The sequence below is a fragment of the Staurois parvus genome, unplaced genomic scaffold (assembly GCF_062004578.1).
Source record: "Staurois parvus isolate SC_StPar_1 unplaced genomic scaffold, SC_StPar_1.0 ptg001330l, whole genome shotgun sequence".
Taxonomy (NCBI): Eukaryota; Metazoa; Chordata; class Amphibia; order Anura; family Ranidae; genus Staurois; species Staurois parvus.
The window spans coordinates 1,241,464-1,259,867 of record NW_028319126.1 but is presented as its reverse complement, the minus strand read 5'-3'; the positions used below and the strand labels follow the sequence as shown (position 1 = coordinate 1,259,867).

The 18,404-nt window shown below is 44.5% G+C and overlaps 1 protein-coding gene across 1 annotated transcript in view; it reads right to left on the bottom strand.

Moving 5' to 3' along the window:
• Positions 1–11,354: 11,354 nt before the first annotated feature.
• TSHR (thyroid stimulating hormone receptor) overlaps positions 11,355–18,404 on the bottom strand; it is a 90,368-nt gene continuing 83,318 nt past the window's right edge. The window contains exons 9-11 of the mRNA XM_089661385.1: positions 16,387–16,464; positions 14,087–14,275; positions 11,355–13,162 (exon numbers count right to left, since the gene is read on the bottom strand). Coding sequence (XP_089517511.1) covers positions 11,764–13,162; positions 14,087–14,275; positions 16,387–16,464 — 1,666 coding nt within the window. The 3' untranslated portion in view covers positions 11,355–11,763. The remainder of the gene's footprint in view (positions 13,163–14,086; positions 14,276–16,386; positions 16,465–18,404) is intronic.

Below are 18,404 nucleotides of genomic sequence, written 5' to 3'. Positions count from 1 at the left end.
TTCACATTTACAGCGGTTGAAACATTGTATCTATTTGTTTCCATTTAGGATACAGATGTTTTTATTCGGAAACAAATAGATACAATGTTTCAACCGCTGTAAATGTCAAAGAACTGTCAGAGAACTGTCAGAAATAGCGGAGCTCTCTGCAGAGATACTTTTTGCTGGACTGGAATTCTTCTTATTTTCATCCTACTTCTTCTTCTTCTTCTTCTTCTTCTTCTTCTTCTTCTTCATCCTCTTCTTCTTCATCATCCTCATCCTCTTCTTCATCCTCCTCTTCTTCTTCTTCATCCTCATCCTCTTCTTCATCTTCTTCTTCTTCTTCATCCTCATCCTCTTCTTCTTCTTCTTCTTCTTCTTCTTCTTCTTCTTCTTCTTCTTCTTCTTCTTCTTCTTCTTCTTCTTCTTCTTCTTCTTCTTCTTCTTCTTCTTCTTCTTCTTCTTCTTCTTCTTCTTCTTCCTCTTCTTCTTCTTCCTCTTCTTCCTCTTCTTCCTCTTCTTCCTCTTCTTCCTCTTCTTCCTCTTCTTCCTCTTCTTCCTCTTCTTCCTCTTCTTCCTCTTCTTCCTCATCCTCATCCTCTTCTTCTTCTTCATCCTCTTCTTCATCCTCTTCCTCTTCTTCTTTTTCTTCTTTTTGTCTTCCTCTTGCAGGTCACTGCTCATGCGCAGATTTTTTATCGGTAAAAAATCGGCCGATTTGCCCACTAATTGCCGCGAAAATCGGCCGATCGGCAAAATCGGCCGATTTTTTTCCAACTTTACCGAAAAACAAAAACGGCCAAAATACCGAAAAACGGCCGACCAAATCGCCCGCTAACGATCCGAAAATCGGCCGATTTTATTTTCGGCCGACAAATCGGCCGATTTTCGACCCATCTATGGCCTGCATAACGCACATACTGAAGCTCATTAATGCCTGTCTAATGCCCATACTAATGCTATAGGAGCGTTTGTTAAGAGTTAGAAATTTAGTGAAGTGTGAACAAGCCCTTACACAGCATTTCTGAGCTTCAAAAGGCGGGGGGGGGGGGGGGATGGAGATATGATGTTATACACTACACAGCATTTCTGACCTTCAAAAGGCATTGGGGCGGAGATCTGATGTCACACACTGCACAGAACAGATTAGGGAGCTGAGTGTAATCTGAAACCTGAGTGGAGGGAATGGGAACACTCTCCTCTACACAGTCTCACAGGGGAATATGTATAGCTGAGGCTGTCAATCAAATGCTGTGTTCTGGAGCTCCCCTCCGCATTCTCCGGGATCCCTTGGAGTCCACATAAACTGTCATAAGTGTTTTGGTTTGAGGCAGAAGGATGATTTATTCAGTTTTCATTTCAGAACCACTTTAATGCAAGAAAAGTATTTTGAAGCTCTTGGCTCTGCCATTTGTTCAGTAAATTGGACAGGATGGTGGATGATGTCATATTACCAACGTATATGACACCAATATAATGCTTAGTTTCTATGACTAAAGGCAAAAATAGTATATTTACAGTTAGAGAAAAGTGAATCGCCCGATTTTAGTCTTGCCTAGGGCAGCACACAACTGAAATACACCACTGACTGTCCTGCCACTGGACAGTTTCTATCAAACTTTCATTAAAATTTATGAAGCCACAGATGATACAGCAGTGTAAAACTGGCTATAACTAGAACAGCTTTAATGAGCAAGACTAGGCCAAATGTACTAGAGACAAAGATCATAGGTTGGGGTTTTATTACAAGAATTCAGAAATTGAAGGGGATACAGATGTTTTAGATTGGTTAGCAGCAAGGATAATAAGCCTAACTGATGTATACCTAACTTTTATTTTATCTGTGGGGATAGCGGGTGCTGTGAATGTGGTTTAGGTACACACTGTTTTGGGATTTTTTTTTTACCTCTCAAACAATAGTAGTGGCTTGCTGCAAACCAAAGGCTGCTCCATGGACACTTGGTCAGAAAATGCTGCACTATAGCCACACCAAGTTTAGAACAATAAGCCCCCATATAAAAAAATGCTATCCTTGAAACAAAGGTCCACTTTTTTTTTTTAAAGGAATACCTTGCAGCAAAAATAAAAAGCATGTTTGCTATAAAGAGGGCAGCAGGTAAAAGTAAGGGTAACTCCACTTTCACTGGAAAAAAAGATAGCAAATAAAATATATAACCTATACAATTGCTACACAAGTCATTTTGGAATTGAATGTTATTAAAAATGACCTTTTTTCTTGCAATCTGCAGTGCTGTAATTATCTGTAACTTTCAATACAATATGGCAACCTGGAGGCCTTCTGTACACGGTTGGTGTACAAAACCACCACAGAAATGTAATTTCCTGCTTGCATGATTGGCTGACTGACATTCCCAGAAGTCAGCAGTAAGATACAAGTCAGATTTTAGACATCCTCAGCAAAATTTTGGTAAGATTACTTCCAAAGGGTTAATCACTTCTAGAGGGATGCTGACGCTGCAACTTTCCTCCACGGAACACTGCAAGTGTATCAGCTGATTAATAACGAAAAAGTCACTCCCATTGAGATTCACTCTGAGCATAATGAAACAAACAGCTCTTTCTTCAGAGCAGAAATGTGCAACAAAGTTTGTTAAAATCTTGGCGGGGGGGATTTTTTTCACAACAAAAGTGGAACTACACTTTAAATCAACTACAAACTAAAATTGAAGACAAAAACAAGCAACCAAAAATAACAAAATGTTAGCTAAAGAGATGCCACAAAAGCTAGCAATCAAAATTAAAGTACAGACCCTAATCTCACCTAATTGCTGATCTCCTCCGCTCTTCCCACCACTCCATCCCCCACAGCTATTTCCTCCTGTACCACTCTCCCCTCCCTCCTAGATTGTAAGCTCCAAGGAACAGGGCCCTCGAACCCCTCGTGTATTGCATTGTTACTGTACTGTCTCGTGTACTGTCTCCCATTGTAATGTACAGCTCTGAGCATACCGTTGGCGCTATATAAATACTGTATAATAATAATCTATCCCTATGCTTTTTGTCCTTTATTTTCCTTGTAACAGCTTCCAATACACTAACACCATGACTGCTCTGTGCACTCCCCTTTCCCTTTTTAAGGGTCTGAAGGGTCTAGTTTATGAAGCAGCCCCCATAACGGCCCTTCTTAGCCTTCTGGCCATAGACTAAAGACCATGCAGTGCATTATGGTTGAAAGAAATTTGCCTGGAGGATTTCAGATATAAATTTGCCAGGACTGTGAATTTCAAACCCACAGGATTGGCCAATGGACCCATGGTGGCGGAGAACCCAAACCTCTCCCCTATTTATAGTAAACTAATACAATATTAAAAAGGCAAAAGTGATCAATAGATGAAGGGCGTGCCTATATAGAGTACTTTCCTGAAACAGAAATTGATTATGTTGACTTTGGATGCATTTTTTAATCTCTTTTTTCTATGGAAAGTAAAAAAAAATAGCTTTCAGTACTTAATTGAAATCCTAAAAGCAGCTTTGTGTAGAAATTGTGGGATCCATCTATGAAAGGGTTAACGGGAGACCTGGACGGCTGAGCGGTCCTCTGCACACTCATCGCCTTCCAGTTCTCTTTGTGACGTTAACGGGACACTCACACCTCACTGACCCCAAACACTGGCGGGCCTTATCACAACATGGCCTCGGCCTCACACCGACACCTGCGTTATGAAACTGCTTGACGCACAGAGGCTGCCCTTCCTTATACCAACTATTGTCCGGAGTAGGAATGTTTGTGAGATGGGGAAGATAGGGGAATCCATTAACAGGTCTTTGTGTGTTCTTGCCATTTTCACTTTATTAACACTCAGGAGGACACAATTGTGCAACATTTCTGCTCTAAACTCCAGCCAAGAAAGTTCTGCTTACCTAATTGTTATAACTGAGATCTGGCGGGGCCTCCTTCAGGGTTGCGTATTTTAATGCAGTCCAGCCATGTGCGGTGAATGGATAGCGCACCCATAGAAAAGTTTAGGAGATCACCAACCCAACTAAACCATCAGTTCACAAGTTTCTCTAAAGGGGAGAAAATGCCTATTGCCTGGACTAAACCATTATGACAAGGGTGCTCAACCTATGGCCCTCGGAGCCCTCTGCAGTCACCCTCCACCTCAAACCAAGGAAGTGCATGCCCGGGGTTGGCAACCCATTGGTCCCAATCTGGGCCTGCCGACTTGCCATCCCTGAGCATCAGAATGCATAGAACCAGCGCTGGCAGCGGAGGAAGCAGGCAGCCGCGGAGGGAGCAGGAGCCACATAAGTCAATGCTTCCTTTGTAGTGCCAGCTCCTGTCCAAGACAGAGTGATACCAAGTGCACTTCACGCCAGGGACCTTTTTAGCTGCCTGGAGATGGAGAGAGGTAAAACCCCATAGTTGAGACCACTCCCCAACCACTGGTGTAGCGTTAGGGGTTGCAAAGGCTACCCAGCCCTATGCTCCATGGGCCCGTGAGGCCTCACTCTCACATTCTGTTTTACAGTTGGACGGGAGGGGTGATGGGCGCGGCATATACAGGAACTGACCCTCTCTATTTTCCTCTTGCAACCACTGAAAGCTGGCATTCAACGGCTGCAGGAGAAAAATGTTAATTCCGCTATACATAATCAATATATTAGTATTTCAGAACCATTTAATTTCATTGTGGCCCGCATCTGGTTACCAAATCACTTAAGGGGCCCTCACTCCTCAAAAAGTTGAGCAGTGCATTATGGCCACCAACTTTTGCTTCCCAAGGGCCAGGGTTGGCAAGCTTTTGTTCATGAGAACTTCTTTTCTCACCATGCAAGTCAATAGGAATGTGAAAGGAACTCAAAGCAGTTTGAGGCAGGTCAGGAGCAGGTCAAACACCCTAGTGAAGAAACTCAGAAGGCTCTCAAACTGACCTCAAATGCCAGCTGAAAACGACTACACAAACCATTACCCATAATCAACTGAAAACATGGAGCTGGTGGGGTTGCGGTAACATACAGTGAATATAAAAAGTCTACACACCCCTGTTAAAATGTCAGGTTTCTGTGATGTAAAAAAATTAGACAAAGATAAATAATTTCTGAACTTTTTCCACCTTTAATAAGACCTATAAACTGTACAAGTCAATTGAAAAACAAACTAAAATCTTTTAGGGGGGGAAGTAAACATAAAAAACTAAAATAATGCGGTTGCATAAGTGTGCACACCCTCTTATAACTGGGGATGTAGCTATGTTCAGAATTAGGCAATCACATTCAAAATCATGATAAATAGGAGTCAGTACAAACCTGCCATCATTTAAAGTGCCTCTGATTAGCCCCAAATAAAGTTCAGCTGTTCTAGTAGGTCTTTCTTGACATTTTCTTAGTAGCATCCTACAGCAAAAGCCATGGTCCGCAGAAAGCTTCCAAAGCATCAGAGGGATTTCATTTTTAAAAGGTATCAGTCAGGAGAAGGGTACAAAAGAATTTCCAAGGCATAATAGATATACCATGGAACACAGTAAAGACAGTCATCATCAAATGGAGAAAATATGGCGCAACAGTGACATTACCAAGAACTGGACATCCCTCCAAAATTGATGAGAAGACGAGAAGAAAACTGGTCTGGGAGGCTGCCAAGAGGCCTACAGCAACATTAAGGAGCTGCAGGAATACCTGGCAAGTACTGGCTGTGTGGTCCATGTGACAACAATCTCCCGTATTCTTCATATGTCTTGGCTATGGGGTAGAGTGGCAAGACAGAAGCCGTTTCTTATAAAGAAAAACATTTTTGGGGGAAGAAGGATTTCTTTGGAGGTTTTTTCCAAAATGTGTTTTCTTTTCCACATATTTTAAAGGCAAAAAGAAAAAGAACAGTATGTGGCATAGTTTTGAAACTGGTACTGCTATAGATAAAAAATGCAAATCCGCAATTTGTCCCACTTATCAAGACACTAAAATAATGTGTTTGGCACAGACAAAGCCTTGTGAGATTTTTCATGAATATTGTCACTTTTAATTTTTTTAATGCAACTCTACAAAATGGACAATTCAATGAACAAAAAAATATTTTTTTTTAAGAAAACAAAAAAAAGAGGTAAAAAAATTAAATCTGAGGAGAGCTAACTGGTAATTCGATTTATTGAGGGATAAAAAAATTAACTTTTCTTCTTTTTTTTTTTTAAGAAAATACTTTTTTTTACAATTTTTTTTTCACCTGTGAGTTTGCCGGAGCTCACAGTTCATTTAGGGACAAGCCTGCAACCTGCCATGAGTACTACAACAAAATACCTTCTAACAATATTTTTACAATGAATATACACCATAAATGAAGCACTCAATCTGTTATTCTGGACTCCAACCTATCCTTCCAGCTCCAAGTCCAATCTTTAACTAACTCATGCAGACTCCACCTCCGCAACATCGCCAAAATCCGCACGTTCCTAACCCCAGAAACCACTAAACAGCTCATCCACTCCCTCATCATATCACGACTCGACTACTGCAACTCCCTCCTCACTGGCCTGCCTCGCCGCTGGCTATCCCCGCTTCAGTCCACCCTGAATACGGCTGCCAGACTCATTCACCTTTCCAACCGCTCCATCTCCGCCACCCCCCTCTGCCAATCCCTCCACTGGCTTCCGATTGCGCAACGGATCAAATTCAAAATCCTAACACTGACGTACAAAGCCGTCCACCATACTGCCCCGAACTACATCACCGACCTCATATCCAAGTACCGTCCAGCACGCACACTCCGCTCCTCACAAGACTTCCTTCTCTCTAGTTCCCTGGTCTCCTCCTCCCATGCCCGCCTCCAGGACTTCTCCAGGGTGTCACCCATCCTCTGGAACTCCCTGCCCCAACCCATCAGATTATCACCTACTCTCCTCTCCTTTAGGCGCACCCTGAAAACCCACCTCTTCAGGGAAGCCTACCCCACCCCCTGCTAACTTGCCGACCTCCTCCACTCTTCCTACCACTCCATCCCCCACAGCTATCTCCTCCTGTACCACCATCCCCTCCCTCCTAGATTGTAAGCTCGAAAGAGCAGGGCCCTCGATCCCCTCATGTTTTGCATTGTATTGGTATTGTTCTGTCACATGTTCTGTCCCCCATTGTAATGTACAGCGCTGAGTGAACTATTGGCGCTTTATAAATACTGTATAATAATAATAATAGGCTTAATTCTCAGAAAAGCCATTTTCAGAGTAAATTTAAACTTGAATGGACAGTTATATCAGTGGCAGTGGGTGGCAGAAGACCTGGGCCTTGAGGGACAGCAAATACCTGAAGGCAAATTTTTTTTTTAGGTGTCACAGAAACCACAGTGACTTGGGCTCCTAGAGAGGCCTGGAGGCCATCCTCCTTCCCACCAACTATGAACACAGAACTAAGGAGACCGCCCTGTTGGGGTTACAAGGAACCTTTTCCCCAAGAGGGTTATATCACTTCCCTGGGTACCTGGCTGGCCGTGATGTATACCAGCTACCCTTTCCATGCAATTAGGGCTGGAGGGACTGTTTCTGGGACCCCTTAGCTTACTGTGCATTGTGGAACTATGTGAATGGGGTGAATTCCAGCATATGCAGGGTTAAGAAACTTTATTTTCTGTCAGTGGCGTCACTAGGGTTGGCGTCACCTGCTGCAGTAAAACATAGTGTTGCCCTCCCCCCAATGATTTTTTCCTATATGCTACTAGGCACTGAGCATGCTAGCGCATCATCGCGGCTCTTCCCCCCTAGCCTGCCACAGTGCTCAGTCCTTCCGCTGCAACAAGGACAACAGGACAGGGCAGTAGACACTGGGCAGGCTAGCACATCAAACTCTCTCCTGTCTAGGCTTCCACAGTGCCCTGCAGGGTGCTGAGCAGGCGAGTTTCAAGCCGGCAGTGCATGGTCATGGTGCACACCCCAAACTGGTCCCTGTAAATGATGCGGTCGATGCCGGCTTGCCAACTGCGTGCTTTCACAGATAGGGGTGACAGTGACACCACTGAGGTTAGATACCACTTACTACTTGATGTTGCCACCAGGGACATCTTAATAGTATTATGGGCCCCTGGGCAAAGTAATGCACTGGGGCCCCTACCAGACTGCCCCAATTTACGCACCTACTCTCAAGAATTGAACTATAAATAGTTGATAGAATTAAACATACAGTATATTTTTTAGTACTTTCAATAAGATCAACTTTAAATGATAAGAAAACATGCCCTAAATCAAGGACTAATCGTCACAAATATCTACACAATATAAAATGTCAGTAGAGCAGAGGACACGGTGTCAGAAGTGCAGAGTATTGGGGTCAGCGGGGCAGGAAGGGCAGAGTACAGGGGGGGAAGAAGAGCAGAGTATGAGGGGGCAAGGGGGCACAGTACAGGGGGTCAGGAGGGCATAGTATGGGGGGAAGGAGGGTACAGTATGGGAAGGGAAAGAAGGGCAGAGTATGAGGGGGCAAGGGGGCACAGTACAGGGGGTCAGGAGGGCATAGTATGGGGGGAAGGAGGGTACAGTACGGGAAGGGGAAAGGAGGGCACAGTATTGGGGGGTCAGTAGGGTACAGTACAGTAGTACGAAGCCCGCAATACAGGAGCCAGCAGGAGGAACAGTACAGGTTTGGAGGGTAAGTGGACACAGTACAGGGGACAGGAGGGCAGGGTATAGGGTGCAGTAATATTTAATACAGAGATGGTCTTCACAAGCAGAGCTGCGCAGGGAAGCTGCTGTCACAGATCTTTCCTATTCTGGCAGGCTGTCACTGAATTGGAATGACATCTCCCTACTCTACCTTCCCCTCCATAGTTTATGGCTCCCTTCTGCTGCTTTCCGGGGATTTAGTAAGGACCCAGAAGAGGAGCATCTTACTACCGCTGCTGCTTGTATGAGCGGATGTGTGCTGCGCCGATCACATTGGAATGAATAGGAGAGGAGGGACAGCAGGGATCAGTGCCATACACATCCTGCCCACACAAGCAGCAGCAGTAGTAAGATGCCCCACCTCAGTGTTCTTCCTTAACCCCTGCAAAAAAATTGGGATTGGACTGGGAACCATGGGGTAAGGGAGAAGGAGTGTGTGTGGGGGGGGGGGGAGATGGGGGATGGGTAGAGAAGAACTGGGGGATCCTGGTCTGTATAGGGAATAAAAAAGGGGGATCTGTGCTAGCATGAAGGAAAGGGGAGCAGGAGGGGAGGGTGTCAAGGAGACCGGAGAGGGATGGTCAGGGACAGGGGCGGATTGACCATTCGAGCACTACCTGAGGGCCCAGGGTCAGTAGGGGGCCCCATGAAATGCCCCTGGTACCTTTTTATAGGTTTTTTTGAGTGTGGACAAGGACACAGGGGCCCCATGATCCCTTATTGCCCGGGGGCCCCATGAGTTGTCAGTCTGCCCCTGGTCAGTGATGAGCATGGGGAATACTGTTGATTAGTGAAGAATAACCATAGTATAGCAAAAGCAAAGGGGCTGGCAGGGAGGGGGAGGGGGAGGGGGAGAGGGAGAGATCTCCATTGAATAGGAAATAAATAATGTGGGGGTGTGCAGGGTGGGGGATTCCACTCATATGCAGTGTTTGTTGTGTATGCCGGGACATACCTGTATGAAGATGAAGTCCCTCCAGAGAACAAGCAGATGAGGGGGGAGTGAGGGAAAGTGAACTGGAAGGACTATTATGGAGAAAGTGGCGGGGGGGGGAGTGAGGCTGGAAATTAGCAGAACAATCCATCAGAGAGAGGGGCCATGGAATAGGTAGAGATGGATGGCTCAGTGTGGGGAAGAAAGGGTGCAGGACGGGATAGTGGCAAAGGCGGAAAGTAGGATGCCGAGTAGAGCGAGCGATGGAGACAGCTGAAGATGTGAGCGAAAGATAAGGAAATGGAAAAAAAGTCTGCCAAAGTGAGGGAAACTGCAGGGAGGAAACTGAAAAGGCCCCCCATGCATCTAGGGCCCCTGGGCAGTGCCCAGGCAGGGGTCACCCCTCTGGCAGGTGTCACCTGGGTGTGGTCCGCACCCCCATAGCGATGCCACTGTTTTCTGTTTCCGGTTTCCTGGCATCAACTATTGTTTGCTGTAAGTAGGTTTAGGTGATAAGCTCTCGCTTTGTTTAATCACCTCCAGTGTCCAGACTGCTAGGTGCCGGGAAGGAATCCGCTGGTTTCTTGTGTTTGTTTATTTGTTTCTGTAATGTAATTGTCTCCTGGGACTTGTAATGTGGGCCATACCTGTCTAGGGGAACGTTTTGTCCTTGTTTGACTCCAACATTGCTTCTGTCTGATGCTTGGGGGTAAATTTGCAAAATTCTGGTTCCAGACTTGAAGAAGCTGTAGTTTGGCAGAGATACCCATTCGGGGTGTCAGGTAGTGGGTGGACCTTGTATACCCAGGGTCTCAGGCTACATTCACATGCTGCATGCTAGGAAAGCTTTACATGGGTTAGAATGAATCTCTGTCCTTTTAGTACAAACTACACTGAAGATGCAGCAAGAGGGATTTTTATATGTAAGACAATGTATCAAAACAGATGTATGCATGTACCTTTGAACTTTTTTAAGAGAACCAATCATTATTGAGCTTATGCTAAAACTGAACACTCCTGACCCTTTTTTTTTTACCATTTTCTGCCATGAATTTGGGGTTTTAGGATTTTAATAAAATACAATAATACCTCCAAAATTCCACAACTGATTACTAAATTTTAATCTTAAATAGTCTACAATTCAACTTCTTCCAGTTGCATCTCCAATCAAGAGCTATGACTCTACGATTGGTAACTGTTGCCTATGGCAGCCAATCACAGTGTTGTTTCATTTGGAAGATGAAACCTGATTGGCTGGAATGGTCTTGTTGGATCTGTCTGCAATATATCAGCTCTAAGTGTTACCATCAGAATTCAGCTTGTACAAAATATGACCTTTACTGTGTGCATATCCAATATAAACTCTTCAGCTATAGACAGCATCTGGCCTTTTTCAGCGCGCTGTCGAGCGAGTCACAGTACTTTCCATATTCACCTGGCAGTTGAAATGAGTCTCAACTGAAATCAATATATATTTTTTCTTGTCATATCTGGAGTGGTCTTTAAGCTGAGATGTTGATGTGAAATCTGATTAAATGTTGCCCCTCCATACCTTCCAATTCCAAGAACCATCTGCAGTTCGCCCCATTCCTGACCATTCCACCGCCTGATATAACTTCGCTGCTCAGGAGATGCAGGACTGCAATAAAACCTTAGTGAGATGTTTGGAAAAGAGGGTGTTGGATTTTAGTTTTCTTATGGAAAAATAAATTTGCGCAGCTGAAATTGTATATGGATAATCCATATCCCTCAGCAGGATGCTGTCCAATCAAGGTGGCCTTTCATGGTACGATGATGTCTGAGATGGGGGAAAAAGAACGTTCTGAAGACAGTAAAACAAATGGAAAAGGTTTATTTTTAGTAAGACAGTTTCTGTGAAGCTATAATGGATATTTACAGAAAGTATCATGTCCTCAATTTCCACCTCTCAGCATAATTTGAGGCTATAACATTTTGTTTTTCTGCATAGGGTATCTGGTGGTCGGACCCTTGTTGATTCATTCCCAAAAACTGTCGTAGAGCCCACTAAAGCTGTCCAAGGCACAAACCCAAACAGTGTACTCCCAATAAAGTATATTACCGGGAATGCCCCTAAAGAGAACACCGTGCAATCCATCATCTTATCAAATGTCCTTTTGTGCCCAAACGTACGCCTCTGATAATGCTTAGTCGTCACATGGAACGTCTCGTCTTGAAACCCTAAACTGGCGCTCAAAATTAGCACTGGTTAATGCAAAGGTTTTTTTACAACACAGTCTGGCAGTTGTTATCAAGTAGGCCCATCTGAGTTCCCGGTACTGACTGCTCTTTTCTAAGGAAGTCGGGAACGTTGGCCAGAGTCTGTCCAGTACTGCCGCTGCTTTTTGGACCATAAGAGCCACTGCTGTTTTTTGCCGACACAGTCTGTCCACGATACACCTGGGCTTGGTGTTCACAAATGCCGAATTTGCTAAGAAGAATGAAGACATCTCTTCGGAAGGCCTTGGTAAAGATGGCATACAGGAAAGGGTTGGCACAGGAATTAAGGGGGTAGAAGAGCACCAGAAGGATCTTCGAGTTGGATACTGTGATGAGTGGCTTGTTCGTTACAGCAGACAAGGCATAGAAGGAAATTGGCGCCATGCAGAGGAAGTCTGTGAAGATGAGAACCGCCATGCGCTTTGCGATTTTTGTGTCTTTGTCCCCAGATTTGTAGTGGGGGTTTCGTACGGTGATGTAGATCTTGATGTAGCAAGCACAGATTATAATGAACGCTATGATGTTGAGCATTAAAACAAAGATGATGTAGGCCTGGGACAACACTGTTTCTGTGTCCATCGGTAAGCAGATACTGACCTTCACATAGCTGCTAATCCCAACCAATGGCAGAAGAGCCAAAAAAAAGCAGAAGGCCCATCCACCCAGCATAATGAACGAGGCGTGTCTGAGGCGAATCTTGCGATCTAGGCGCATGGCAAACGTTATTGCATACCAACGCTCCAAAGTGATGACTGTCAGGGTGTAGACCGAGAGCTCGCTAGCAAAGACAGTAAAGAACCCTGCTGTGTTACAGCCTGCTCCTGTCTGCCAGTTAATGGCGTAGTTGTAGTATTCGGAGCGGGTGTGGAGGTCCTCTGAGGCTATGAGGAGAAGGTAGATGCCCATGCAGAAGTCAGCAAAAGCCAAGTTACACATGAGAAAGCGGGGCACAGTCAGCTTGTAATGGCTTGTGACCAGAATGAACAAGACAAACGCATTGCCCAAAATGGCTAGGAGATTGACAAACCACACTACGATCCGCAGGAAGTTGTACCCCATGATGTCCTCACATGGGTTGAACTCATCAGGTTCCGGAGTACACACCAACTTCTCATTGCCGCCACAGATAATATACTCATAATGATTCTCGAAAGCTTGCGTATAATGCTCCTGGACGTTCTTTATCTCCTGCCCAAAGCCCACCTCTTCTTCCCCCTGGTCCTCATAGAAGACGGAGTAATGCCTGCTGCTGTGAAAGTCTGCAAATTTGTTATTCTCAGTCTGGTCAGAATCTCCATCCATGTAGTCTTGGAAGTACGGGCCAATGCCTGTGTAGGTCCTCAAAGAACGCTTCTTGTGGGTGTTCTGCACAGATGTCCGGTTGCATAGAAAGGCCTCCAGATCACTGCAGGTACAAGAGTAAATGATTCAGCTACACAAATGAGTGGACATAGAAACTAACATTTTATCGAGCAGAGGTACAACTTTATCTAGGTGAGCATTCCCAACCTGCTGCAGCAGCCTTTTTTTTGCCTTGTTTGTTGTATTTGGCATGTTCCCCTGTTCTTTCTTCTGGTTTAGAGCTAGTTAGTACAGTCCCCGTTTGACCCTCCCTGCTTTTCTCATGTTAGTTTAATTTCATTGCAGAGACAGGGCTTAGGAAAGTCAGTGTCTTCTTAGACTTCAAAAGATTAAAACAACATCCTCTTTACTAAAATAAAATGGCATTGGATTCATCTTCTGTGTCTTACTGAGGTGTTAAGCTGCCTGTGGATGGTGCCAAGTCAGCAAGTTGCCATATAACACAGACTGAGTCTTAAGAGGTATGACATTGCATATATTTGCATTTGAAACAGAATAGCCACAGGATGGTTACCTATCTGAATATGTATAGATATGGAAGTTGTTGAATGTCCATGGGCAATACAAGCAATCTCTGAAGATCTGAATGTTTGGAAGGGAAGAATTGATCTAAAAGGACTTTTCGGATGATTGCTGTTGCATAATATACATAATTCCATCTTTAGCTTGCTGTAGACCCCTGCACTGCTGAACTGAGAGAGGGAGGGGCAATACTGGGAGCCGATCAGGTTTTTTCGGAATTGTAGAGTACTTTCAGTCTAATACTGCAAGCTTGCTGACAAGAGGAAACAGCAGAATGAACAAAGCCATGACCTCAATAATGTGGGGAATGCTCCTTTGGTAGACAGAAGCAGGTCAGTGACCAAGCTATAATGCTTGACCGCAAATCAGGTAAAGTGTCTTCAACAATGGGTGCAAAAATGTGAAGTGCCATGTTATCTTACTTAGCTATCTGCTGGTCACTCACCTCTTCTTCTTGGTCCAGTTGGTAAAGGCACAGCAATGGCTGGGGTAAAACAGGTCAGCTATCTCTAGGTGAACAAAGGTGTTCAGAGGGGGGAGTTTCTTCAGGTACCAGGTACTCCTGGCCAACAGATGCCTTAGGTTCTCCAGCCCCTTGGAGGGGAGGGATGAGACGGCTGTCCTTGAGATGTCCCTAAGTATATAAAAGTGCAATCTTCAGTCTATCCGGTGATTAGAATTTAGTCATATAATCTGCAGTACTGAAAAACCATTGCCATAATTGCATAAAAAGTGTTAGCTGGAACTTGGCTTCAATGAATCTTACTCAAAGTCCACTTATAATAAAATAAACTGTACATCTAAGACTTTCCTGTCCACCGAGTGGACGACTGTTGTGCAATTTCACTGGAACTTGTCACGGAAACCACCAATGGGCCTGGGGGCCAGCCTCCTCCCAACTGAGTATGGACCCAGGACTAAGGAGAACCTCCTCTTGTGGTTACAAGGAACCTTTTCCCCCAAGATGGATATATCACTTCCATGGGTACCTGGCTGGCAGTGACTTATACCAGCTACCCTTTCCATGCAACTAGGGCTGGAGGGACGGTTTCTGGGACTCCTTGGCATACTGTGCATAGTGGAACTGTTATCCTGGTGCAATGTGTTATCTGCTGGGGGAAAATTCCAGCATATGTGGGGTTAAGAAACTATTTTCCATTACAGGTGTCTGGCAAACTATTGTTTGCTGTAATTATGTTTAGGTTATAAGCTCTCACTTTCTCACTGTTTAATCACCTCCAGAGTCCAGACTGCTAGGTGCCGGGAAGGAATCCATTGTTTCCCTGTATTTGATTGTTTATATGTTTATGTCATGTAATTTTCTCCTGTGACTTGTAATGTGTGTCATACCTGTCTAGGGGGAAGGTTTTTGTGTATAAATGCTGTGCTGTTTAAAGTGTTACTAAACCCAGGACTCTGCATTTACTTTGTCTGTCTCCCACAGTACACAGAACATGGACATGCAATTACTTTAGTAAATATAAACTGCCAAATACCTTTTCTCATCAACAGTATATAGCAGTCTTGTGACTACAATCAGTGTCCGGCCGAGCACTGGTTAATCCTGTTGGAGGAGCTTTCATTCTCCTCTAACTGTCCTATGAGGCTGCATGACCCCTGACCCTCTGTCTGGACAGTGCTGATTGGCCCTGTGCTGATCACATGCACCTTCCCAAATAATAAAAAAAAAACCTCTCTAGCAATACACACCAAACTGAGCATGTGCAGAGTGTCTCCCAAGGATCTGTACTATCAGCAGATGGATTGGGGACTGGGAAGAAGGGGAGGATCAGAGAAGACAGGATCAAAACAGTTTTTTTACATAATGGAGAGGATTAACCCCTTTGGTTCCACAGTAAATATAACAAGCATGCTTTACTGCATATACAGACTGATTTTACTGTTGTGAGTTTAGTAACACTTTAATAAAGTCAGTCCTGTTTTACTCTAACATTGGTTCTGTCTGGTAATTAGGGAGGTTTGGGCTGAAATTGCTATATTCTAGTTCCAGAGAGGAGGAAGCTGTAGTTTGGCGTAGATACCCAGTCAGGGTGTCATGCAGTCTGTCACAGTAAGTAGAAAAATAATAGATCTAAAGGCAGAAACAACTTTAAAGCAGAACTTCACCCCTTTGTTCCCCATTACCTGTTATGTTGAGTTAAATTTAAAATATGCACTTACCTGCCCAGCGGATCCATCATTGTCCATTCCTATGTCCCATTCCACCATCTTGGTCCTGTTCTGCTGGTTCAGGTAGCACAGCCCCCAATGATTCAGAACTTCTGCCATTTGGACGTTCTGTAAATGGCCTCCACAGTCCCATGGGATATTTCTCCTTGGTATCCCAAGGGGCTGCAGAACCCGAACATATCATTCTGGTCTAGGTCAGAATAATGGCGGAGGATGGGGCCGCCAGAAAAAAAGAAACAAAAAAAACCCCAGAAAGACCACCAAAAAACTTCCTATCAATATTATGGAGGGATGGGGGGGGGGCTGGAGGCAGAGGCAAGAACCAAACCTTCATTTGCAGAGTGAAGTTCCCCTTTAACATATTAAGACTGGGCGGAGAGACATGAAGAGAGAGCAAAGAAGGAAAATAGAGAATGAACCAGGAGGAGCAGTGAGCAAGACAGACAGATAAAAGATGACTATTCGGATAACTAGAATCAATCATTCAGGAGTCTGACAGTGGCCCCAAAATCTGAGACATTTACTATAATTAATTTAGAGAATCCCATTACTTACAGTGTGGTGGGGCCGCTCAGTACACCAGTAAAGACCTCTTCGTGGAGTCCACCCAACTGTTGATTATTGTGCAAGTCCCTAAAAGATGGCGAGAAGAAAAACCTATTACTTCTTGGAGCTGAAAACTTGTTGTGGTTAACGGCCTGGCTCTGTCAGCGGGACATGGACCAGGCTGGGTGTTACCCCTGGCTGCTGCCTCTCTGAACTTGTTCAAACATATGGAAGCATGTAGTAGCTTTGCAGCATCTGGTTCTAGCCATGGACCAGGCTCAAGCCATATGTTTGGTCATCAGAAGTAACCTCAGATGATGACCACCCTTGTAACCTGGTGGAAGAATTATGGCCACCTTTTGAGCGTCTAACCCAACAGACAACATCACAAAAGCAAGCTGGCATGGAAGGGGTTACCTGACTCACAGCCCAGAACTGCTGCAGCGTGGGAAGGAGGAAACACGAAGAAACCCCAGAACACTGGCAAGTGGAGGCCTCAATCCTTTCCTACATTTTTAACAAGCCACCTACACCCTCTCAGCTTCCTGGCTTTGACTCTCCAAGAGTCTGCAAAATTCCAAATGTTCTCCGGCTAAGAAAACAAAACATTTCGGAGCCTTCGCTTTGCTAATTTTCTGGAGAATGGATCCTGGCGGGGACTGTTTGGGGCGACTGGCAGAGGGAAAATACTTATTAGCTGAAGTCAGATTCTGTTATGTTAGATGGGTGGCAGCAATGATGTAAAAGGAGTCCAGTAGGACAGGTAGGAATAAAGATCTGTAATGTGCAGGAATACAGATCAAGGTGAGTCATTAGAAGAGATGAGCAAAATTGAGAGTTTTAATTTCCTCAAAATTTCAGCTTCCCCATTGGCTGCATTGCAATCGATAAGGAAGGAAAAATGAAGGTGTTTCTGGTGTACTTGGCTTTGTCTCCAGAGGGTTACAAAGTGCCTTTTCGGAACACAGCAATGAAATTATAGCAGGGATTCCAGCCTTCTCCTACTTTACTAAAGAACAGCATTTACAGTATACTTCTGTGTGGTAGTTTGCAATTTTCCCTCTCTGCAAAAAATAAAGTTTTGGCTGGACATACATTTTAATAGTTGTGGTGCCCCATGTGCTGCTATACAGGAAAGGTGCACAGTACAGGAAGTGCTCCAGATTATATATATATATATATATATATATATATATACACAGCTACATACACTTTTTGGGAGGATGGAGCCTTGATCGCTAGTCAACCCCCCAACAAAAAGCCTGGAGCACACCCGCACAATCAGTGTGCTTGCTATCCACAAAACCTACACCTATTAGTGGAGACTTCACCCAACCTCCCTTTCTTCTCCCCGGTCTGTATGAAGCCTCCATGCTACGGAACCCAAATAGAATTTTACCAATCTCTATTTTACCAATATTGCCCCATATTGGTACTATATGACCATGGTCTTAAGAATTTGCTATTTAGCAAGAAAGAGCTTGGCAATCTGCAAGGTGGAGTAGGGACTGGCCAGCAGGGCTGGGACAAGAGGTGGGCAGAAGGAGCGGCTGCCCTGGGCACAGTGGTTTACTGTAGGGATGAGAGGGCACCTTCCTCCTGTTACAAGGCTGACAGGAGTAGTGACAATGGCAGTGATTTTGATAAGTGAGTGACTGTTGGGCATAGGATCCCCTAAGGTTCACATCAGGAAAGGGGGGGGGGGGGGGTAATTTGGCATCTTTGCCCTGGGCACTGGATAACCTTGTCCTGGCACTGCAGGACAGAGAGGGATCACTTTGATGAAGTTGGCCAGCTTGAACATGTTTTTCAATATAGGTGAACTAAGGATCCTTTTATTTTAAGCAAATGTTTGCTATTAATATACAAGTCTTAGCATGTGTTGTACATATGGAAACTATTTTGGACCTGAGCACAGACAAATCTTAATTTCTACTGCATAGTGCAGGTCTTTCTTAAAAAAAAAAAAAAAAATGTCTGAAGTTGCTGAATTATTCTTTGGTGGAGCAATAAGTTATGCTCACTGT